General features: G+C 57.8%; 1 protein-coding gene across 3 annotated transcripts in view; it reads left to right on the top strand.

Moving 5' to 3' along the window:
* Positions 1-23,112, top strand: part of LOC118400390 (growth/differentiation factor 11-like) — a 66,586-nt gene extending 43,474 nt beyond the window's left edge. For 2 of the 3 annotated variants that reach the window (XM_035797211.2, XM_035797209.2), the window contains one exon: positions 18,177-23,112. In XM_035797211.2, the coding sequence (XP_035653104.1) occupies positions 18,177-18,557 (381 nt within the window). In that variant the 3' untranslated portion in view covers positions 18,558-23,112. The remainder of the gene's footprint in view (positions 1-18,176) is intronic. The other variant, XM_035797210.2, reaches the window with a different exon arrangement.
* Positions 23,113-24,402: the final 1,290 nt, after the last annotated feature.

Below are 24,402 nucleotides of genomic sequence, written 5' to 3'. Positions count from 1 at the left end.
CTCTCCCATCTGACTCTCACCCCCCAGACTCTCCCATCTGACTCTCACCCCCTCTCCCATCAGACTCTCACCCCCTCTCCCCTGACTCTCACCCCTCTCCCCAGACTCTCACTCCCACTCTCTCCCAGACTCTCACCCCCTCTCCCCATCTGACTCTCACCCCATCTCCCCATCTCTGACTCTCACCCCTCTCCCATCTGACTCTCCCTCTCCCATCTGACTCTCACCCCTCTCCCCTGACTCTCACCCCTCTCCCATCTGACTCTCACCCCCTCTCCCCATCTGACCCACCCCTCTCCCATCTGACTCTCACCCCTCTCCCCTGACTCTCACCCCTCTCCCACCTGACTCTCACCCCTCTCCCATCTGACTCTCACCCCTCTCCCCAGACTCTGACTCTCACCCTCTCCCATCTGACTCTCACCCCTCTCCCATCTGACTCTCACCCCTCTCCCATCTGACTCTCACCCCTCTCCCATCTGACTCTCACCCCTCTCCCATCTGACTCTCACCCCTCTCCCATCTGACTCTCACCCCTCTCCCATCTGACTCTCACCCTCTCCCATCTGACTCTCACCCCTCTCCCATCTGACTCTCACCCCTCTCCCATCTGACTCTCACCCCTCTCCCATCTGACTCTCACCCCTCTCCCATCTGACTCTCACCCCTCTCCCATCTGACTCTCACTCCCTCTCCCATCTGACTCTCACCCCTCTCCCATCTGACTCTCACCCCTCTCCCATCTGACTCTCATCCCTCTCCCATCTGACTCTCACCCCTCTCCCATCTGACTCTCACCCCCTCCCCATCTGACTCTCACCCCCCTCCCATCCCTCTCACCCTCTCCCATCTGACTCTCATCCCTCTCCCATCTGACTCTCACCCCTCTCCCCATCTGACTCTCACCCCCTCTCCCCAGACTCTCACTCCCCCTCTCCCATCTGACTCTCACCCCCCTCTCCCATCTGACTCTCACCCCTCTCCCATCCCCAGACTCTCACCCCCCTCTCCCCAGACTCTCACCCCTCTCCCATCTGACTCTCACCCCCTCTCCCCAGACTCTCACCCCCCTCTCCCCTGACTCTCACCCCCCTCTCCCCAGACTCTCACCCCCCTCTCCCTCACCTCTCCCCTCTCCCTCCATCCCCAGACTCTCACTCCTCTCCCATCTGACTCTCACCCCTCTCCCAGACTCTCACCCCTCTCCCATCTGACTCTCACCCCTCTCCCCATCTGACTCCCACCCTCTCCCCTGACTCTCACCCTCTCCCCCTGACTCTCACCCCTCTCCCCTGACTCTCACCCCTCTCCCCAGACTCTCACCCCCCTCTCCCAGACTCTCACCCCTCTCCCCTCTCCCATCTCAGACTCTCACCCCTCCCCATCTGACTCTCACCCCCTCTCCCATCTGACTCTCACCCCCCTCCCCCAGACTCTCACCCCCCTCTCCCCAGACTCTCACCCCCCTCCCATCTGACTCTCACCCCTCTCCCATCTGACTCTCACCCCCTCCCGACTCTCACCCTCCCCTGACTCTCACTCCCCCTCTCCCCTGACTCTCACTCCCCTCTCCCCAGACTCTCACCCCCCTCTCCCCAGACTCTCACTCCCCCCTCTCCCCCAGACTCTCACCCCCCTCTCCCATCTGACTCTCACCCCCCTCTCCCCAGACTCTCACTCCCCTCTCCCCTGACTCTCACCCCCTCTCCCATCTGACTCTCACCCCTCTCCCATCTGACTCTCACCCCCCCTCTCCCCTGACTCTCACCCCTCCCATCTGACTCTCACCCCTCCCCAGACTCTCACCCCTCTCCCCAGACTCTCACCCCCTCTCCCCAGACTCTCACCCTCTCCCCTCTCCCCCAGACTCTCACCCCTCTCCCCTGACTCTCACTCCCCTCTCCCCAGACTCTCACCCTCTCCCCTCCCCCAGACTCTCACCCCTCTCCCCAGACTCTCACCCCCCTCTCCCCAGACTCTCACCCCCCCTCCCCCAGACTCTCACTCCCCCCTCTCCCAGACTCTCACCCCCCTCTCCCCTGACTCTCACCCCCTCTCCCCAGACTCTCACCCCTCCCCCCCAGACTCTCACTCCCCCAGACTCTCCCAGACTCTCACCCTCTCCCCCAGACTCTCCTCCCCCCTCTCCCCAGACTCTCACTCCCCTCTCCCCAGACTCTCACTCCCCTCTCCCCAGACTCTCACCCCTTCCCCAGACTCTCCTCTCCCTCCCCCTGACTCTCACCCCCCTCCCCCTGACTCTCTCTCCCCAGACTCTCACTCCCCCACCCCTCTCCCAGACTCTCACTCCCCCTCTCCCCCCAGACTCTCACCCCCCTCTCCCCAGACTCTCACCCCCCCCTCTCCCCAGACTCTCACCCCCCCCAGACTCCCCAGACTCTCACTCCCCTCTCCCCAGACTCTCACTCCCCCTCTCCCCTGACTCTCACTCCCCAGACTCTCCCAGACTCTCACTCCCCCTCTCCCCAGACTCTCTCACTCCCCTCTCCCCAGACTCTCACCCCTCCATCTCCCAGACTCTCATCCCCTCTCCCCAGACTCTCACCCCCCTCTCTCCCCAGACTCTCACTCCCCCTCTCCCCAGACTCTCACTCCCCCCTCTCCCCAGACTCTCACTCCCCCTCTCCCCAGACTCTCACTCCCCCTCTCCTCCCCAGACTCTCCCCCCTCCTCCCCAGACTCTCCCCCCCCTCCCCCAGACTCTCCCCCTTCTCCCAGACTCTCACCCCCTCTCCCCAGACTCTCACTCCCCCCAGACTCTCCCCAGACTCTCACTCCCCCTCTCCCCAGACTCTCACCCCTCTCTCCCCAGACTCTCACTCCCCCTCTCCCCCAGACTCTCCCGGACTCCCCCTCTCCCCAGACTCTCCCATCCCTCTCCCCAGACTCTCACCCCCCCCTCTCCCCAGACTCTCACTCCCCCTCTCCCCAGACTCTCACTCCCCCCTCTCCCCAGACTCTCACTCCCCCTCTCCCCAGACTCTCACTCCCCCTCTCCCCAGACTCTCACTCCCCCTCTCCCCAGACTCTCACTCCCCCTCTCCCCAGACTCTCACTCCCCCTCTCCCCAGACTCTCACCCCCCCTCCCCCAGACTCTCACCCCCCTCTCCCCAGACTCTCACTCCCCCATCCAGACTCTCACCCCCCCTCTCCCCAGACTCTCACTCCCCTCTCCCCAGACTCTCACCCTCTCCCATCTGACTCTCCCCAGACTCTCACTCCCCTCTCCCCAGACTCTCACCCCCTCTCCCCAGACTCTCACTCTCCCCCTCTCCCCAGACTCTCCTCCCCCTCTCCCCAGACTCTCACCCCCCCCATCTCCCCAGACTCTCACTCCCCCTCTCCCCAGACTCTCACCCCCCTCTCCCCAGACTCTCACTCCCCCCTCTCCCCAGACTCTCACTCCCCCTCTCCCCAGACTCCAGACTCTCCCCAGACTCTCCCCCCTCTCCCCAGACTCTCACTCTCTCCCCAGACTCTCCTCCCCCCCCTCCCCAGACTCTCACTCCCCTCCCCCCCAGACTCTCACTCCCCCCTCTCCCCAGACTCTCACTCCCCCTCTCCCCAGACTCTCACTCCCCTCTCCCCAGACTCTCACCCCCTCTCCCCAGACTCTCACCCCCTCTCCCCCAGACTCTCACCCCCTCTCCCCAGACTCTCACTCCCCTCTCCCCAGACTCTCTCCCCCCTCTCCCCAGACTCTCACCCCCTCTCCCCAGACTCTCACCCCCCTCTCCCCAGACTCTCAGACTCCCCCCAGACTCTCTCCCCAGACTCTCACTCCCCTCTCCCCAGACTCTCACTCCCCCCTCTCCCCAGACTCTCCTCCCCTCTCCCCAGACTCTCACTCCCCCCTCTCCCCAGACTCTCAATCCCCCTCTCCCCAGACTCTCACCCCCCTCTTCCCCCCCCTCTCCCCAGACTCTCACTCCCCACTCCCTCTCCCCCAGACTCTCACTCCCCCTCTCCCCAGACTCTCACCCCCTCCCCCCAGACTCTCACTCCCCTCTCCCCAGACTCTCCTCCCCAGACTCTCCCCCAGACTCTCCCTCCCCAGACTCTCCCCAGACTCTCACTCCCCCTCTCCCCAGACTCTCCTCCCCCTCTCCCTCCCCAGACTCTCACTCCCCCTCTCCCCAGACTCTCACTCCCCCCCTCCCCCTCTCCCCAGACTCTCACTCCCCCTCCTCCCCAGACTCTCATCCCCAGACTCTCACTCCCCAGACTCTCCCCAGACTCTCCCCCTCTCCCCAGACTCTCACTCCCCTCCCCCAGACTCTCACTCCCTCTCTCCCCAGACTCTCTCTCCCCCTCCCCCCCAGACTCTCACTCCCCCTCTCCCCAGACTCTCCCCCCAGACTCTCCTCCCAGACTCTCACTCCCCCCCTCCCCCAGACTCTCCTCCCCCTCTCCCCAGACTCTCACCCCTCCCCCTCTCCCCAGACTCTCACCCCCCTCCCCCCAGACTCTCACCCCCCTCTCCCCAGACTCTCACTCCCCCTCTCCCCAGACTCTCCCCCTCCCCCCTCTCCCCAGACTCTCACTCCCCCTCTCCCCAGACTCTCACTCCCCCCTCTCCCCCAGACTCTCACTCCCCCTCTCCCCAGACTCTCACCCCCCCTCTCCCCAGACTCTCACTCTCCCCCAGACTCCCCCTCTCCCCAGACTCTCCCCCCTCCCCCTCTCCCCAGACTCTCACTCCCCCAGACTCTCAGACTCCACCCCCAGACTCTCCTCCCCCTCTCCCCAGACTCTCTCTCCCCCCTCTCCCCAGACTCTCCCCCCTCTCCCCAGACTCTCACTCCCCTCTCCCCAGACTCTCCCCCCCTCTCCCCAGACTCTCACTCCCCCCTCTCCCCAGACTCTCACTCCTCTCCCCCCAGACTCTCACTCCCCTCTCCCCAGACTCTCCCCCTCCCCCAGACTCTCACTCCCCAGACTCTCACCCCCAGACTCTCACTCCCCAGACTCTCACTCCCCAGACTCTCCCCAGACTCTCACTCCCCAGACTCTCCCCAGACTCTCACTCCCCAGACTCTCCCCAGACTCTCACTCCCCAGACTCTCCCCCAGACTCTCACTCCCCCAGACTCTCCCCAGACTCTCACTCCCCTCTCCCCAGACTCTCACTCCCCCTCTCCCCAGACTCTCACCCCCTCTCCCCAGACTCTCACTCCCCCTCTCCCCAGACTCTCACTCCCCTCTCCTCTCCCCCTCCCCAGACTCTCAGACCCCCCAGACTCTCCCCAGACTCTCACCCCCCTCTCCCCAGACTCTCACCCCCCTCTCCCCAGACTCCCCTCTCCCCCAGACTCTCCCAGACTCTCCTCCCCCTCTCCCCCAGACTCTCACTCCCCCTCTCCCCAGACTCTCACTCCCCCTCTCCCCAGACTCTCACTCCCCTCTCCCCAGACTCTCACTCCCCTCTCCCCAGACTCTCACTCCCCTCTCCCCAGACTCTCTCCCCCACCCCTCTCCCCAGACTCTCCCCCCTCCCCCAGACTCTCACTCCCCAGACTCTCCCCAGACTCTCACTCCCCAGACTCTCCCCAGACTCTCACTCCCCAGACTCTCCCCAGACTCTCACTCCCCAGACTCTCCCCAGACTCTCACTCCCAGACTCTCCCCAGACTCTCACTCCCCAGACTCTCCCCAGACTCTCACTCCCCTCTCCCCAGACTCTCACCCCCCCCCCCCCCCCTCACCCCCCCTCTCCCCAGACTCTCCTCCCCAGACTCTCCCCAGACTCTCACTCCCCAGACTCTCCCCAGACTCTCCTCCCCAGACTCTCCCCAGACTCTCACTCCCCAGACTCTCCCCAGACTCTCCTCCCCTCTCCCCAGACTCTCCCCAGACTCCCCCCTCTCCCCAGACTCTCACTCCCCCTCTCCCCAGACTCTCACCCCCCTCTCCCCAGACTCTCACTCCCCCTCTCCCCAGACTCTCACTCCCCCCCTCCCCCCAGACTCTCACCCCCCCCTCTCCCCAGACTCTCACCCCCCCCTCTCCCCAGACTCTCACTCCCCCTCTCCCCAGACTCTCACTCCTCCCCCCCTCCCCAGACTCTCACTCCCCCTCCCCCCAGACTCTCACTCTCCCCAGACTCTCTCCCCAGACTCTCCCCCCCTCCCCAGACTCTCACTCCCCCTCTCCCCAGACTCTCACTCCCCCTCTCCCCAGACTCTCACTCCCCCTCTCCCCAGACTCTCACTCCCCCTCTCCCCAGACTCTCACTCCCCCCCTCTCCCCAGACTCTCACTCCCCCCCTCTCCCCAGACTCTCACTCCCCCCTTCTCCCCAGACTCTCACTCCCCCCTCTCCCCAGACTCTCCTCCCCCCTCTCCCCAGACTCTCACTCCCCCTCCCCAGACTCTCCCCCCCTCTCCCCAGACTCTCACTCCCCCTCTCCCCAGACTCTCACTCCCCTCTCCCCAGACTCTCACCCCCCTCCCCCAGACTCTCCCCCCCCTCTCCCCAGACTCTCACCCCCCTCTCCCCAGACTCTCACTCCCTCCCCCAGACTCTCACTCTCCCCAGACTCTCACTCCCCAGACTCTCCCCAGACTCTCACCCCCTCTCCCCAGACTCTCACTCCCCAGACTCTCACTCCCCACACTCTCACTCCCCAGACTCTCCAACCCCAGACTCTCCCCAGACTCTCACACCCCAGACTCTCCCCAGACTCTCACTCCCCAGACTCTCCCCAGACTCTCACTCCCCAGACTCTCCCCAGACTCTCACTCCCCCTCTCCCCAGACTCTCCCCCCTCCCCAGACTCTCAATCCCCCTAGACTCCCCCCCAGACTCTCACTCCCCTCTCCCCAGACTCTCACCCCCTCCCCCAGACTCTCCCAGACTCCCCCAGACTCCCCCCCTCTCCCCAGACTCTCACCCCCCTCCCCAGACTCTCACTCCCCAGACTCTCACCCCCCCCAGACTCTCACCCCCCTCCCCAGACTCTCACTCCTCCCCTCTCCCCAGACTCTCACTCCCCCCTCTCCCCAGACTCTCACTCCCCCCCCAGACTCTCCCCAGACTCTCACTCCCCCTCTCCCCAGACTCTCACTCCCCTCTCCCCAGACTCTCACTCCCCCCTCTCCCCAGACTCTCACTCCCCTCCCCCAGACTCTCCTCCACTCTCACCCCCTCTCCCCAGACTCTCACTCCCCCTCTCCCCAGACTCTCCTCCCCCCTCTCCCCAGACTCTCACTCCCCAGACTCTCCCCAGACTCTCACTCCCCAGACTCTCCCCAGACTCTCACTCCCCCCACTCTCCCCAGACTCTCACTCCCCAGACTCTCCCCAGACTCTCACTCCCCAGACTCTCCCAGACTCTCCCCCCCAGACTCTCACTCCCCCTCTCCCCAGACTCTCACTCCCCCTCTCCCCAGACTCTCAATCCCCCTCTCCCCCAGACTCTCAATCCCCTCTCCCCAGACTCTCCTCCCCCACTCCCCCCCAGACTCTCCCCAGACTCTCACCCCCCTCTCCCCAGACTCTCACCCCCTCTCCCCAGACTCTCACTCCCCCCTCTCCCCAGACTCTCACTCCCCCTCTCCCCAGACTCTCACTCCCCTCTCCCCAGACTCTCACTCCCCTCTCCCCAGACTCTCACTCCCCTCTCCCCAGACTCTCACTCTCCCCAGACTCTCACTCCCCTCTCCCCAGACTCTCACTCCCCCTCTCCCCAGACTCTCACTCCCCTCTCCCCAGACTCTCACTCCCCAGACTCTCCCCAGACTCTCACTCCCCCTCTCCCCAGACTCTCACTCCCCTCCCCCAGACTCTCCTCCCCCCTCTCCCCAGACTCTCACTCCCCCTCTCCCCAGACTCTCACTCCCCCCTCCCCAGACTCTCACTCCCCCTCTCCCCAGACTCTCACCCCCTCTCCCCAGACTCTCACTCCCCCTCTCCCCAGACTCTCACTCCCCAGACTCTCCCCAGACTCTCTCCTCCCCCTCACTCCCCCCTCCCCCAGACTCTCACTCCCCTCTCCCCCCAGACTCTCACTCCCCCCCTCTCCCCAGACTCTCACCCCCAGACTCTCCCCAGACTCTCCCCCCCTCTCCCCAGACTCTCACTCCCCAGACTCTCCCCAGACTCTCACTCCCCAGACTCTCCCCAGACTCTCACTCCCCAGACTCTCCCCAGACTCTCACTCCCCAGACTCTCCCCAGACTCTCACTCCCCAGACTCTCCCCAGACTCTCACTCCCCTCTCCCCAGACTCTCCCCAGACTCTCCCCCCCAGACTCTCACTCCCCAGACTCTCACTCCCCAGACTCTCACTCCCCCTCTCCCCAGACTCTCCCCAGACTCTCCCCCCCAGACTCTCACTCCCCCCTCTCCCCAGACTCTCACTCCCCAGACTCTCCCCAGACTCTCACTCCCCCCCTCTCCCCAGACTCTCACTCCCCCCTCTCCCCAGACTCTCACTCCCCCCTCTCCCCCAGACTCTCACTCCCCAGACTCCCCCTCCCCAGACTCTCACTCCCCCTCTCCCCAGACTCTCACTCCCCCCTCTCTCCCCAGACTCTCACCCCCCCAGACTCTCCCCAGACTCTCACCCCCTCTCCCCCAGACTCTCACTCCCCCCCTCTCCCCAGACTCTCACTCCCCAGACTCTCCCCAGACTCTCACTCCCCAGACTCTCCCCCCCAGACTCTCACTCCCCAGACTCTCCCCCCAGACTCTCACTCCCCCAGACTCTCCCCCTCTCTCCCCCAGACTCTCACTCCCCAGACTCTCACCCCCAGACTCTCACTCCCCAGACTCTCACTCCCCAGACTCTCACTCCCCAGACTCCTCTCCCCAGACTCTCACTCCCCAGACTCTCCCCAGACTCTCACTCCCCCTCCCCCAGACTCTCACCCCCCTCTCCCCAGACTCTCACTCCCCCCCTCTCCCCAGACTCTCACTCCCCCCTTCTCCCCAGACTCTCACTCCCCCCTCTCCCCAGACTCTCACCCCCCTCTCCCCGGACTCTCACTCCCCTCTCCCCAGACTCTCACTCCCCAGACTCTCACTCCCCAGACTCTCACTCCCCAGACTCTCACTCCCCAGACTCTCCCCAGACTCTCACTCCCCCAGACTCTCCCCAGACTCTCCTCCCCAGACTCTCACTCCCCAGACTCTCCCCAGACTCTCACTCCCCAGACTCTCCCCAGCCTCTCACTCCCCCTCTCCCCAGACTCTCCTCCCCCTCTCCCCAGACTCTCACTCCCCCTCTCCCCAGACTCTCACCCCCCCTCTCCCCAGACTCTCACTCCCCCCTCTCCCCAGACTCTCACTCCCCAGACTCTCACTCCCCCTCTCCCCAGACTCTCACTCCCCCCTCTCCCCAGACTCTCACCCCCCTCTCCCCAGACTCTCACTCCCCTCTCCCCAGACTCTCACTCCCCCTCCCCAGACTCTCCTCCCCCTCTCTCCCCAGACTCTCACTCCCCCTCTCCCCAGACTCTCACTCCCCCTTCTCCCCAGACTCTCACTCCCCCTCTCCCCAGACTCTCACTCCCCCTCTCCCCAGACTCTCACTCCCCCCTCCCCAGACTCTCCTCCCCCTCTCCCCAGACTCTCCTCCCCCCCTCTCCCCAGACTCTCACTCCCCCACCCTCCCCAGACTCTCACTCCCCCAGACTCTCCCCCCCCCCAGACTCTCCTCCCCCCCCCTCTCCCCAGACTCTCTCCCCCTCCCCAGACTCTCTCCCCCTCTCCCCAGACTCTCACTCCCCCTCCTCCCAGACTCTCACCCCTCCCCAGACTCTCACTCCCCTCTCCCCAGACTCTCACTCCCCTCTCCCCAGACTCTCACTCCCCCTCTCCCCAGACTCTCACTCCCCCTCCCCAGACTCTCACTCCCCTCTCCCCAGACTCTCACTCCCCTCTCCCCAGACTCTCACTCCCTCTCCCCAGACTCTCACTCCCCAGACTCTCACTCCCCTCTCCCCCAGACTCTCACTCCCCTCTCCCCCCAGACTCTCACTCCCCCCCAGACTCTCCCCAGACTCTCACTCCCCAGACTCTCCCCAGACTCTCACTCCCCTCTCCCCAGACTCTCACTCCCCTCTCCCCCCAGACTCTCACTCCCCTCTCCCCAGACTCTCACTCCCCTCTCCCCAGACTCTCCTCCCCAGACTCTCAGACTCCCCCCCTCTCCCCAGACTCTCACTCCCCTCTCCCCAGACTCTCACTCCCCCTCTCCCCAGACTCTCACTCCCCCCTCCCCCAGACTCTCACCCCCCCTCTCCCCAGACTCTCACCCCCCCCTCTCCCCAGACTCTCACTCCCCCTCTCCCCAGACTCTCACCCCCCCCCTCCCCCCAGACTCTCACCCCCCCTCTCCCCAGACTCTCACTCCCCCCCTCTCCCCAGACTCTCACCCCCTCTCCCCAGACTCTCACTCCCCTCTCCCCAGACTCTCACTCCCCTCTCCCCAGACTCTCACTCCCCTCTCCCCCCCCCCCTCTCCCCAGACTCTCACTCCCCTCTCCCCAGACTCTCACTCCCCAGACTCTCACCCCAGACTCTCACTCCCCTCTCCCCAGACTCTCACTCCCCAGACTCTCCCCAGACTCTCACTCCCCAGACTCTCAGACTCTCCCCAGACTCTCACTCCCCAGACTCTCACTCCCTCAGACTCCCCCCTCTCCCCAGACTCTCACTCCCCTCCACTCTCCCCCAGACTCTCACTCCCCAGACTCTCCCCAGACTCTCACTCCCCCTCTCCCCAGACTCTCACTCCCCCTCTTCCCAGACTCTCACTCCCCCCTCTCCCCAGACTCTCACTCCCCCTCTCCCCAGACTCTCACTCCCCCTCTCCCCAGACTCTCACCCCCCCTCTCCCCAGACTCTCACTCCCCCTCTCCCCAGACTCTCACCCCCTCTCCCCAGACTCTCACTCCCCCCTCACCCCCTCTCCCCAGACTCTCACCCCCCTCTCCCCCAGACTCTCACTCCCCCTCTCTCCCAGACTCTCACCCCCCTCTCCCCAGACTCTCACTCCCCCTCTCCCCAGACTCTCACTCCCCCTCTCCCCAGACTCTCACTCCCCAGACTCTCCCCAGACTCTCCTCCCCAGACTCTCCCCCAGACTCTCCTCCCCCTCTCCCCCCCAGACTCTCACTCCCCCACCCAGACTCTCACTCCCCCATCTCCCCAGACTCTCACTCCCCCACCCTCTCCCCAGACTCTCACTCTCAGACTCCCCTCCCCAGACTCTCCTCCCCCCCCCCAGACTCTCACTCCCCCCTCTCCCCCAGACTCTCTCCCCCTCTCCCCAGACTCTCACCCCCCTCTCCCCAGACTCTCACTCCCCTCTCCCCAGACTCTCACTCCCCAGACTCTCCCCAGACTCTCACTCCCCAGACTCCCCAGACTCTCACTCCCCAGACTCTCCCCAGACTCTCACTCCCCAGACTCTCCCCAGACTCTCAGACTCCCCAGACTCTCCCCCCAGACTCTCACTCCCCCAGACTCTCCCCCAGACTCTCACTCCCCTCTCCCCAGACTCTCCTCCCCCTCTCCCCAGACTCTCACTCCCCTCTCCCCAGACTCTCACTCCCCCTCTCCCCAGACTCTCCTCCCCCTCTCCCAGACTCTCCCCCCTCTCCCCTCCCTCTCCCCAGACTCTCCTCCCCCTCTCCCCAGACTCTCACTCCCCTCTCCCCAGACTCTCACTCCCCAGACTCTCCCCAGACTCTCACCCCCAGACTCTCCCCCCCTCTCCCCAGACTCTCACTCCCCAGACTCTCCCCAGACTCTCACCCCCCCTCTCCCCAGACTCTCACTCCCCTCTCTCCCCAGACTCTCACCCCCTCTCTCCCCAGACTCTCACTCCCCTCTCCCCAGACTCTCACTCCCCAGACTCCCCCTCTCCCCAGACTCTCCTCTCCCCAGACTCTCACTCCCCAGACTCTCCCCAGACTCTCACTCCCCTCTCCCCCAGACTCTCCTCCCCCTCTCCCCAGACTCTCACCCCCCCTCCCCAGACTCTCACTCTCCCCAGACTCTCACTCCCCAGACTCTCCCAGACTCTCACTCCCCAGACTCTCCCCAGACTCTCACTCCCCAGACTCTCCCCAGACTCTCACTCCCCAGACTCTCCCCAGACTCTCACTCCCCAGACTCTCCCCAGACTCTCACTCCCCAGACTCTCCCCAGACTCTCACTCCCCAGACTCTCCCCAGACTCTCACTCCCCTCTCCCCCAGACTCTCACTCCCCCTCCCCCTCTCACCCCCTCTCCCCAGACTCTCACCCCCTCTCTCCCCCCCTCTCCCCAGACTCTCACTCCCCAGACTCTCTCCCCCCAGACTCTCACTCCCCAGACTCTCCCCAGACTCTCACTCCCCAGACTCTCCCCAGACTCTCACTCCCCAGACTCTCCCCAGACTCTCACTCCCCAGACTCTCCCCAGACTCTCACTCCCCAGACTCTCACTCCCCAGACTCTCACTCCCCAGACTCTCCCCAGACTCTCACTCCCCTCTCCCCAGACTCTCACTCCCCCCTCTCTCCCCAGACTCTCACTCCCCAGACTCTCACTCCCCAGACTCTCCCCAGACTCTCACTCCCCAGACTCTCACCCCCCAGACTCTCCCCCCAGACTCTCCCCAGACTCTCACTCCCCAGACTCTCCCCAGACTCTCACTCCCCAGACTCTCCCCAGACTCTCAGACTCCCCAGACTCTCCCCAGACTCTCACTCCCCAGACTCTCCCCAGACTCTCACTCCCCCCTCTCCCCAGACTCTCACTCCCCAGACTCTCCCCAGACTCTCCCCCCAGACTCTCCCCAGACTCTCACTCCCCAGACTCTCCCCAGACTCTCACTCCCCAGACTCTCCCCAGACTCTCACTCCCCACTCTCCCCTCCCCCAGACTCTCACTCCCCTCTCCCCAGACTCTCACTCCCCAGACTCTCCCCAGACTCTCACTCCCCCTCTCCCCAGACTCTCACTCCCCTCTCCCCAGACTCTCACTCCCCCTCTCCCCAGACTCTCACTCCCCCTCTCCCCCCCCACTCTCACTCCCTCACTCCTCCCCCAGACTCTCACTCCCCAGACTCTCCCCAGACTCTCACTCCCCAGACTCTCCCCAGACTCTCACTCCCCTCTCCCCAGACTCTCACTCCCCTCCCCCAGACTCTCACTCCCCAGACTCTCCCCAGACTCTCACTCCCCAGACTCCCCCAGACTCTCACTCCCCCAGACTCTCACCCCCTCTCCCCAGACTCTCACTCCCCAGACTCTCCCCCAGACTCTCACTCCCCAGACTCTCCCCAGACTCTCACCCCCCTCATCTCCCCAGACTCTCACTCCCCTCTCCCCAGACTCTCACTCCCCAGACTCTCCCCAGACTCTCACTCCCCTCTCCCCAGACTCTCACTCCCCCTCTCCCCAGACTCTCACTCCCCCCTCTCCCCAGACTCTCACTCCCCCCCAGACTCTCACCCCCAGACTCTCACCCCCAGACTCTCACTCCCCAGACTCTCTCCCCAGACTCTCACTCCCCTCACCCCTCTCCCCAGACTCTCACTCCCCAGACTCTCCCCAGACTCTCACTCCCCAGACTCTCCCCAGACTCTCACTCCCCAGACTCTCCCCCCAGACTCTCACTCCCCAGACTCTCCCCAGACTCTCACTCCCCAGACTCTCCCCAGACTCTCACTCCCCTCTCCCCAGACTCTCACTCCCCTCTCCCCAGACTCTCACTCCCCTCTCCCCAGACTCTCACTCCCCTCTCCCCAGACTCTCACTCCCCCCCACCCTCTCCCCAGACTCTCACTCCCCAGACTCTCCCCCCCAGACTCTCCCCAGACTCTCACTCCTCAGACTCTCCCCAGACTCTCACCCCAGACTCTCCCCAGACTCTCACTCCCCAGACTCTCCCCAGACTCTCACTCCCCCAGACTCTCCCCAGACTCTCACCCCCAGACTCTCCCCAGACTCTCACTCCCCTCTCCCCAGACTCTCACTCCCCTCCTCCCTCCCCCAGACTCTCACTCCCCAGACTCTCACTCCCCAGACTCTCCCCCAGACTCTCACTCCCCAGACTCTCACTCCCCAGACTCTCCCCAGACTCTCCCCAGACTCTCACTCCCCAGACTCTCCCCAGACTCTCACTCCCCAGACTCTCCCCAGACTCTCACTCCCCAGACTCTCCCCCCAGACTCTCACCCCTCCCCAGACTCTCCCCAGACTCTCCCCAGACTCTCACCCCTCCCAGACCTCTCCCCAGACTCTCACTCCCCAGACTCTCCCCAGACTCTCACTCCCCAGACTCTCCCCAGACTCTCACTCCCCAGACTCTCCCCAGACTCTCTCCCCAGACTCTCCCCAGACTCTCACCCAGACTCTCCCCAGACTCACTCCCCAGACTCTCCCCCAGACTCTCACTCCCTCTCCCCAGACTCTCACTCCCCTCTCCCCCAGACTCTCACTCCCCTCTCCCCAGACTCTCACCCCCCTCTCCCCAGACTCTCACTCTCCTCTCCCCAGACTCTCACTCCCCAGACTCTCTCCCCAGACTCTCACTCCCCTCACCCCTCTCCCCCAGACTCTCACTCCCCAGACTCTCCCCAGACTCTCACTCCCCAGACTCTCTCCCCAGACTCTCACTCCCCAGACTCTCCCCAGACTCTCACTCCCCAGACTCTCCCCAGACTCTCACTCCCCAGACTCTCCCCAGACTCTCACTCCCCAGACTCTCCCCAGACTCTCACTCCCCTCCCCCCCCAGACTCTCACTCCCCTCACCCCTCCCCAGACTCTCACTCCCCAGACTCTCCCCAGACTCTCACTCCCCAGACTCTCACTCCCCAGACTCTCCCCAGACTCCCCCAGACTCTCACTCCCCAGACTCTCCCCAGACTCTCACTCCCCAGACTCTCCCAGACTCTCACTCCCCAGACTCTCCCCAGACTCTCACTCCCCTCTCCCCAGACTCTCACTCCCCAGACTCTCCCCAGACTCTCAGACCTCTCCCCAGACTCTCACTCTCCTCTCCCCAGACTCTCACTCCCCAGACTCTCCCCAGACTCTCACTCCCCAGACTCTCCCCAGACTCTCACTCCCCAGACTCTCCCCAGACTCTCACTCTCCCCTCCCCTCTCCCCAGACTCTCACTCCCCAGACTCTCCCCAGACTCTCACTCTCCTCTCCCCTCTCCCCAGACTCTCACTCCCCAGACTCTCACTCCCCAGACTCTCCCCAGACTCTCACTCCCCAGACTCTCCCCAGACTCTCACTCCCCAGACTCTCCCCAGACTCTCACTCCCCAGACTCTCCCCAGACTCTCACTCCCCAGACTCTCCCCAGACTCTCACTCCCCAGACTCTCCCCAGACTCTCACTCCCCAGACTCTCCCCCCAGACTCTCACTCCCCAGACTCTCCCCAGACTCTCACTCCCCAGACTCTCCCCAGACTCTCACTCCCAGACTCTCCCCAGACTCTCACTCCCCAGACTCTCTCTCCCCAGACTCTCACTCCCCAGACTCTCACTCCCCAGACTCTCACTCCCCAGACTCTCACTCCCCAGACTCTCCCTCCCCAGACTCTCACTCCCCAGACTCTCACTCCCCAGACTCTCCTCCCCCAGACTCTCAGACTCCCCCCCAGACTCTCACTCCCCAGACTCTCCCCAGACTCTCACTCCCTCTCCCCAGACTCTCAGACTCTCCCCAGACTCTCACTCCCCAGACTCTCCCCCAGACTCTCCCCAGACTCTCCCCAGACTCTCACTCCCCAGACTCTCCCCCAGACTCTCACTCCCCAGACTCTCCCCCCAGACTCTCCCCAGACTCTCACTCTCCTCTCCCCTCTCCCCAGACTCTCACTCTCCTCTCCCCCCAGACTCTCACTCTCCTCTCCCCCCAGACTCTCACTCTCCCCCCTCCCCAGACTCTCACTCTCCTCTCCCCTCCCCAGACTCTCACTCTCCCTCCCTCTCCCCAGACTCTCACTCCCCTCCTCTCCCCAGACTCTCACTCTCCCAGACCTCCCCAGACTCTCACTCCCCTCTCCCCAGACTCTCACTCCCTCTCCCTCCCCAGACTCTCACTCCCCAGACTCTCCCCAGACTCTCACTCCCCTCTCCCCAGACTCTCACTCCCCAGACTCTCACTCCCCAGACTCTCCCCAGACTCTCACTCCCCAGACTCTCCCCAGACTCTCACTCCCCAGACTCTCCCCAGACTCTCACTCCCCAGACTCTCCCCAGACTCTCACTCCCCAGACTCTCCCCAGACTCTCACTCCCCAGACTCTCCCCAGACTCTCACTCCCCAGACTCTCACTCCCCAGACTCTCCCCAGACTCTCACTCCCCAGACTCTCCCCAGACTCTCACTACCCAGACTCTCCCCAGACTCTCACTACCCAGACTCTCCCCAGACTCTCACTACCCAGACTCTCCCCAGACTCTCACTCCCCAGACACTCCCCAGACTCTCCCCTCTCCAGACTCTCACTCTCCTCTCCCCTCTCCAGACTCTCACTCTCCTCTCCCCAGACTCTCACTCTCCTCTCCCCAGACTCTCACTCTCCTCTCCCCAGACTCTCACTCTCCTCTCCCCAGACTCTCACTCTCCTCTCCCCAGACTCTCACTCTCCCCAGACTCTCACTCTCCCCAGACTCTCACTCTCCTCTCCCCTCTCCCCAGACTCTCCCCAGACTCTCACTCCCCAGACTCTCCCCAGACTCTCACTCCCCAGACTCTCCCCAGACTCTCCCCAGACTCTCACTCTCCTCTCCCCTCTCCCCAGACTCTCACTCTCCTCTCCCCTCCCCAGACTCTCACTCTCCTCTCCCCTCCCCAGACTCTCACTCTCCTCTCCCCTCCCCAGACTCTCACTCTCCTCTCCCCTCCCCAGACTCTCACTCTCCTCTCCCCTCCCCAGACTCTCACTCTCCTCTCCCCTCCCCAGACTCTCACTCTCCTCTCCCCTCCCCAGACTCTCACTCTCCTCTCCCCTCCCCAGACTCTCACTCTCCTCTCCCCTCCCCAGACTCTCACTCCCCTCTCCCCGGACTCTCACTCCCCTCTCCCCGGACTCTCACTCCCCTCTCCCCGGACTCTCACTCCCCAGACTCTCCCCGGACTCTCACTCCCCAGACTCTCCCTGGACTCTCACTCCCCAGACTCTCCCCGGACTCTCACTCCCCAGACTCTCCCCAGACTCTCACTCCCCTCTCCCCAGACTCTCACTCCCCAGACTCTCACTCCCCAGACTCTCACTCCCCAGACTCTCACTCCCCAGACTCTCACTCCCCTCTCCCCAGACTCTCACTCCCTTCTCCCCAGACTCTCACTCCCCTCTCCCCAGACTCTCACTACTCCCTTCTCCCCAGACTCTCACTCCCCTCTCCCCAGACTCTCACTCCCCTCTCCCCAGACTCTCACTCCCCTCTCCCCAGACTCCCCTCTCCCCAGACTCTCACTCCCCTCTCCCCAGACTCTCACTCCGCCACAAAACATCCCACTGGACCTCCATCTCTTAGTTATTAATTTTAGTCAAACATGTAAAACGGTGATATGAAATGAAGATAGGAGTGAGGCTGAGTGGTAGAAATATATGTGTGTGTGTGTGTATATAGACGATTATGAAGGGGGTGTATCTGTGGAGCAGCTTAAGAAATTGATGGTAAACCTTCCCTACATATGTCACTTTTGGTTCTTTCCCTAGGATTTATTGTTTCTGTTCTGTTTCATGTCTGTACGCGTGTTTCTTGTTTTGTTCCTTTTATTATTAAAGTCACTCCCTGAACTTGCTTCCCGGCTGCCAGCGTACACGTTACAATGCTGGAGTAAAATATTCACTGCTCTTGCAGTGCACAAGGGTCAAGGTTATGGTAACTTGCGGATCACCTCAGAAGTCATAGATCAAGCTAACCATATAGAATGTTGGCATTTCCATTGATGTTAAAAGGTCAGCTTTGCATCAACCGATACTACTCACATCTTCCTCTCAGTACTCTGCTTTGAAACCAAAGTTAGTAAGGGGTATTTAGAGTGCATCTTCTTTTTTTCCCTCCAGTGATGTTAATTGGTCACAGTACCTCAATATTTTTTTTAGAAGCATTACTCGCCTCACTGTTTTGATTTCTCTTTTAATCACCTCCATTCTCCTCCTGTTCCCCCCTCTCCCCCCTCCCCTGACTCCAGCAGCCGTTCCTGGAGGTTAAGGTTCTCGAGACGACCAAACGTTCCCGACGTAACCTGGGACTGGACTGTGACGAGCACTCCACCGAGTCCCGCTGCTGCCGCTACCCGCTGACGGTGGACTTTGAGGCCTTCGGCTGGGACTGGATCATTGCTCCTAAGCGCTATAAGGCCAACTACTGCTCGGGCCAGTGTGAATACATGTTCATGCAGAAGTACCCACACACCCACCTGGTACAACACGCCAACCCCAGAGGCTCAGCAGGGCCCTGCTGCACCCCCACCAAGATGTCACCCATCAACATGCTCTATTTCAACGACAAGCAGCAGATCATCCACGGCAAGATCCCTGGTATGGTGGTAGACAGGTGTGGCTGCTCTTAGGTCCAACGGAAGTCATGCATACTCATGCACACCCAACTCTGCATTATTTCCACCCAGAACCCTGACTGAGACCTCCTCTGGCAGCAGACTCTCACTCCCCTCTCCCCAGACTCTCACTCCCCTCTCCCCAGACTCTCACTCCCCTCTCCTCTCCCCAGACTCTCACTCCCCTCTCCTCTCCCCAGACTCTCACTCCCCTCCCCTCTCCCCAGACTCCCCTCTCCCCAGACTCTCACTCCCCTCTCCCCAGACTCTCACTCCCCTCCCCTCTCACCCCCTCCCCTCTCAATCCCCTCTCCCCCGACTCTCACTCCCCTCTCCCCAGACTCTCACTCCCCTCTCCCCAGACTCTCACTCCCCTCCCCTCTCACCCCCTCCCCTCTCAATCCCCTCTCCCCAGACTCTCACTCCCCTCTCACTCCGCCACAAAACATCCCACTGGACCTACATTCTCTTAGTTATTGATTTTAGTCAAACATGTAAAAAGTTCATATGAAATGAAGATAGGAGTGAGGCTGAGTGGTAGAAATATATATATATTGACGATTATGAAGGGGGTCTATCTGTGGAGCAGCTTAAGAAATTGATGGTAAATAAGACAACTATGTTTTTGTTAGTTTTTCTTTTTTTCTTTGAAAAGATGGTGTCTTTATTGAGATGTCCTGAATAGTGGATCCAGACTGATGGAGGGAGACATTTCTAAGCAGTTACAGTATATTATCATTTTTCCACAACTTTCACTTTTAGCATCATTACAACAAAAAAATCCCTTGTCTACTTTTAGACTAAAAGTTCATGAAATGAATCCAAAATGTTGTTTTAAAAAAAATAGTAATGTTCTAGAGATTGTGTTGAAATCCAAAAGCAAACTCTGTGCCCTCTGTAGATGTAACTACCACCCCAGTGTGACATTCTTGAGAATCCAAGAACCCTTTCACAGTTACTTTGATCTTATTTTACCTGTAATCTTGTAAAACGTTAACATACGAAAATAGTTTTCACTACCGTAAAGTGAACAGCAAAGGGTTTGTTTACACTTTCTCCCTATGTTTTACTGCAGAAGCTCACATAACAGTTTAGATGACCTCCAATATCAACCTGTGCACAAAGTTTAGATGAACTAAGACATGTCAAAGTAACTCTTAAAACTGTGTGTGGTCTAGATTAAGAACACACAAAAAAAATCAGGTTTTGGCTTGTTAGATCTTTGTATAGATCATCTTTTATATGTAATAGACTAAATCCAAGAGCATTTTAAAATCAACAACATGTGAGTCATGCAAGGGTGCCAGTTTACACTACTGTAATTGTCAGATTATTTTGTATGGAGTAAATTCCGAGTGAAAGGGAACCCCACAAGTACCTTGACAAATGTGGTCCACATGAATATAGCCTACTTATATACTTTTGTCATTTTCACTCTGCACACTGTGCAATTACCATTCCCACTACTATCCTCTCACATTAATTTACACAAACAAACCCAATGAGTAGAGGACCAAATGTATTCTGCCAAGTTGCTATGGTGGGAATGTTATGATGGTTGTGACAAAGAAGACAACCTTGTGTTGGAAAGAAACTAAACTGCTTGATTGATATAGGCCTTTGTGCTACTAAGGGAAGAAGAGCTAGGTTGTGCATCATAAAGATAAGGAAAACACTGATACAGATAATACAGCTGAAATGCCATTTCTAGTTTAGAGAACATATTTTGATTGAATATCCCAGAGCCCCTATCCCCACCTGTAATATGCAGTAAATATTGAACGTGCTTGAAAGACTGTAGATAAGAAGCTTGAAGTCTGTCTTGTTTCCTGGATGTGAATATATCCCTTTGTTGTAAACGAAAGCACTACGCTGTTGGGAAAAGGAAGAGCCTTTTGACATAAATAATATATGTATATAATTAAAAGGGATACAAAAAATCCTTTCTGGGCACTACCTTACCAACAATAAATTTTGCACTATGGGACGTTCATAGCGTGAGGAGTCATGTTGTTGTTTGTGTTTGTATTTTACCTAATCAAGCACGAGCGTTTACAATTGAAAAAAGAACTGTTCAAGCTTCTGGCACCGTGTGGATAAACTAGTCAGCCTCTCACTTCTTTTGTTACCATCACGCTTTCCTGACTTCCTTTTTGTCTGAAGCGGAGGCCTGTCCATATTCTCACGCTCTTCCTACACCCAGAAACCTGGACTGACCAGCGGCCAAAAGGCCTCATCGCCCTACCGAGGTGATAAGTCATGTGTGTAACAAGTGTCTGGACTGATGAACATAGAACGCTTTAAACTGGAAATGCCCCTCCATCAACTTCAATCAATTTGTTATCAACTTTGACAGACTTTTGTCCTTTTGAATTTGAGCTACTTTTTGTGTTGACTGTCTAACACAGACACGTTTTGCCTTTGTGTGTTTTGAGTGAGAGTGCCCATATTAGAATGGGAAAAGGTATCCAGGGATCGTTAGCCAAAGTAGAGGATGACATGTTGTGTGCTGTAACTTTTGTAACTGCAGGAATATGCTAAACAATTTCAAAGGGAGAAAAAAATGTGGTATGGGCAGTGGTTGGAAACAATTCAACTGGTCAAGTGTATATTTATTCAGATCAAATCAATGAATTTCAAAGTATGTCTACCTCACTTTAGCATTGTGAAACCTTGCTTAAAAAAATTGACAGTTAGGTTTTGTTATGAGTTAATATGTACAAACATGTAACCAGAATAGTAAACCCCAAAACATAGACTAAAGCCACAGGGTCACCTTGATCTCAGATCCAGATTGAGACATTTACAGTGGAGTTCAAAAGAGTGACTGAAGCAAATAACTAAAGGTAATTTGTGCTGACAAATGAATAATAAATATCTGTGCCCAGGACCATTGGTTAACTCTGGTTAATGCAGTGGATAAAGTTGCATCTTGACTTTGTGTATGTATACTGGTATGTACAGTGCCTTCAGAAAGTCTTCACACCGCTTGACTTATACCACATTTCATTGTTAGAACCTGAATTCAAAATATATCAAATCTATTTTTCCTCGCCCATCTACACACAATACACCATAATGACAAAGTGAAAAAATGTTTATTGAAAATGAAAAGCAGAAATATCTAATTTACATAGTATTTCACACCCCAGAGTCAATACATGTTAGAATCACCTTTGGCAGCGATTACAGCTGTGAGTGAGCGCTTCGCACACCTGGATTGCACAATATTTGCACATTCTGTTTTTAAATTCTTCAAGCTCTGTCAAGTTTGTTGATTATTGCTTGACAGCCATTTTCAAGTCTTGCCATAGATTTTCAAGCTGATTTAAGTCAAAACTAACTAGGCCACTCAGGAACATTCAATGTTGTCTTGGTAAGCAACTCCAGTGTATATTTGGCCTTGTGTTTAAGTTTATTGTTCTGCTGAAAGGTGAATTTGTCTCCCAGTGTCTATTGGGGAAAAAAACTCCCTAGTCTTTGCCGATTACAAGCATACCCATAACATGATGCAGCCACCGCCAATGCTTGAAAATGTTTTGTTTTCAGCAAACATAACACTTTATTCAGGACATAAAGTTAATTTCTTTGCCATATTTTCTGCAGTTTTACTTTAGTGCCTTATTGCAAACAGGATGCATGTTTTGGATTGTTTAAAAAAAAATCTGTACAGGCTTCCCTTCTTTTCACTCTGTCCTTTAGGTTAGTGTTGTGGAGTAACTACAGTTGTTGATCATGGTGAAATCCCTGAGCGGGTTCCTTCCTCTCCGGCAACTGAGTTAGAAAGGACGCCTGCATCTTTGTAATGACTGGGTATATTGATACACCACCCAGTGTAATTAATAACTTCACCATACTGAAATGGACATTCAATGTCTGCCTTTTTAAATTTTTACCCATCTACCAATAGGTGTCCTTCTTTGCAAGGCATTGGAAAACCTCCATGGTCTTCATGGTTGAATCTGTGTTTGACATTTACTGTTCGACTGAGGTACTTCACAGATAATTAATTGTATGTGGGGTACAGAAATTAGGTGGTCGTTCAAAAATCATGTAAAACCCATGCAACTTATGTGACTTTTTTACTCCTGAACTTATTTAGGCATACCATGAAAGGGGTTGAATACTTATTGACTGAAGACATTTCAACTTTTCATTTTTAATTAATTTCTACAAAAAAAACGGGTATTGCGTATAGGCCAATGACACTCAATTTGATCAATTTTAAATTCAGGCTGTAACAAAATGTGGAAAAAAGTCAAGGGGTGTGAATACTTTCTGAAGGCTCTGTATGAGAAAGTGTTTTCATATATTTAAATATGAGAGGAAAAAATCTATGTAAATAAATACCCAAATGTTAACATTTTATAATGTTTTGGACAGGTTCTCCGCTTCTAATGTTTTTGCCCACTTTTATTTCTCTTTCATTTGTTCACGTTATGTAGATAAAATTCAACCCAATGTTGTAGTTTAATGGTTTTGCATATATGAATAACTGTTCCATTGTTATTTTGTTTTATTTTCTGTCTTATTTTGTACAATAAATCATTTATTTAGCTTACGAAATTCACAGCTGATTGGTTGTAATTTCTCCTTATCTCTGGCTACCACTAGCCCACTGCCACACCTTAATTGAAAAGCATTATCCAGCTCCTAACTCATCCACATGCCTGTATTGGCTTACATAAAATGAGCTTAGGAGGTCAGTGACTGCCTGGTGGTGCCCTGAATCTTGGGATGGGGGTGGGGTGGGGGGACAGGAAACAGATTCATTCTGAGTCTAATTGGTGGAAGAGAGAGAGGAGGAGAGCAACCAGCCCGAAGAGAAAGGTTTAGTGTTGGGAGGCCATTGTTTGGATTTCGTATGGGATGCAGTATGACCCAATTAATATGTCACCTGATAGGAGGGCCTCTCATCAGCCTAATTTAGGGCAGCAATGAGGGACAAATAAGACTGAAGACGGAGCTCTTTACTAATGCAAATGCACAGACCACCCACCACAGAGAAGAGAACATGGACACCACCAAAGACAAACCTTACATGCTCAAAAAGAAACCTTACCAAAGAAACATTCACACACTCCTCTACCCATAATCACACACACTGACATAATCACAAACTTCCACCTATGCACACACACACACTGTAGCTACATATTCAAGACTCATTTCTGGCCTATTGGACTACAGCTGCGGCTCATGCCATTCAAGATTAGGGAGGAAGTATTTTTTTATATAAGCATGGCCTTATTTCTATTGCAGCATATTAGATGACTGTCATTCATATTCTATTCACTTAGCTAAATGTAACATCAATAGGTTTCGGTTACTACATGGTAATTGAATTTTCTCTATATAATACCTATCACGAGGTTGCTACAACCTAACCTACAAATTAAAGTTTAAAATGTAGGTGCACATGGGGCGGCAGGGTAGCCTAGTGGTTAGAGCGTTGGACTAGTAACCGAAAGGTTGCAAGTTCGAATCCCCGAGCTGACAACATTACATTTACATTTAAGTCATTTAGCAGACGCTCTTATCCAGAGCGACTTACAAATTGGTGCATTCACCTTATGACATCCAGTAGAATAGTGGTGATTGACTCCGCTGTCCTGGCGTCGTGAGGGAGTTTGTTCCACCATTGGGGGGCCAGAGCAGCGAACAGTTTTGACTGGGCTGAGCGGGAACTGTACTTCCTCAGTGGTAGGGAGGCGAGCAGGCCAGAGGTGGATGAACGCAGTGCCCTTGTTTGGGTGTAGGGCCTGATCAGAGCCTGGAGGTACTGAGGTGCCGTTCCCCTCACAGCTCCGTAGGCAAGCACCATGGTCTTGTAGCGGATGCGAGCTTCAACTGGAAGCCA

This window comes from Oncorhynchus keta, chromosome 21 (genome assembly GCF_023373465.1).
Source record: "Oncorhynchus keta strain PuntledgeMale-10-30-2019 chromosome 21, Oket_V2, whole genome shotgun sequence".
Taxonomy (NCBI): domain Eukaryota; kingdom Metazoa; phylum Chordata; class Actinopteri; order Salmoniformes; family Salmonidae; genus Oncorhynchus; species Oncorhynchus keta.
Note: the sequence above shows the minus strand (reverse complement) of the source record. Positions and strands in the feature narration are given on the sequence as shown.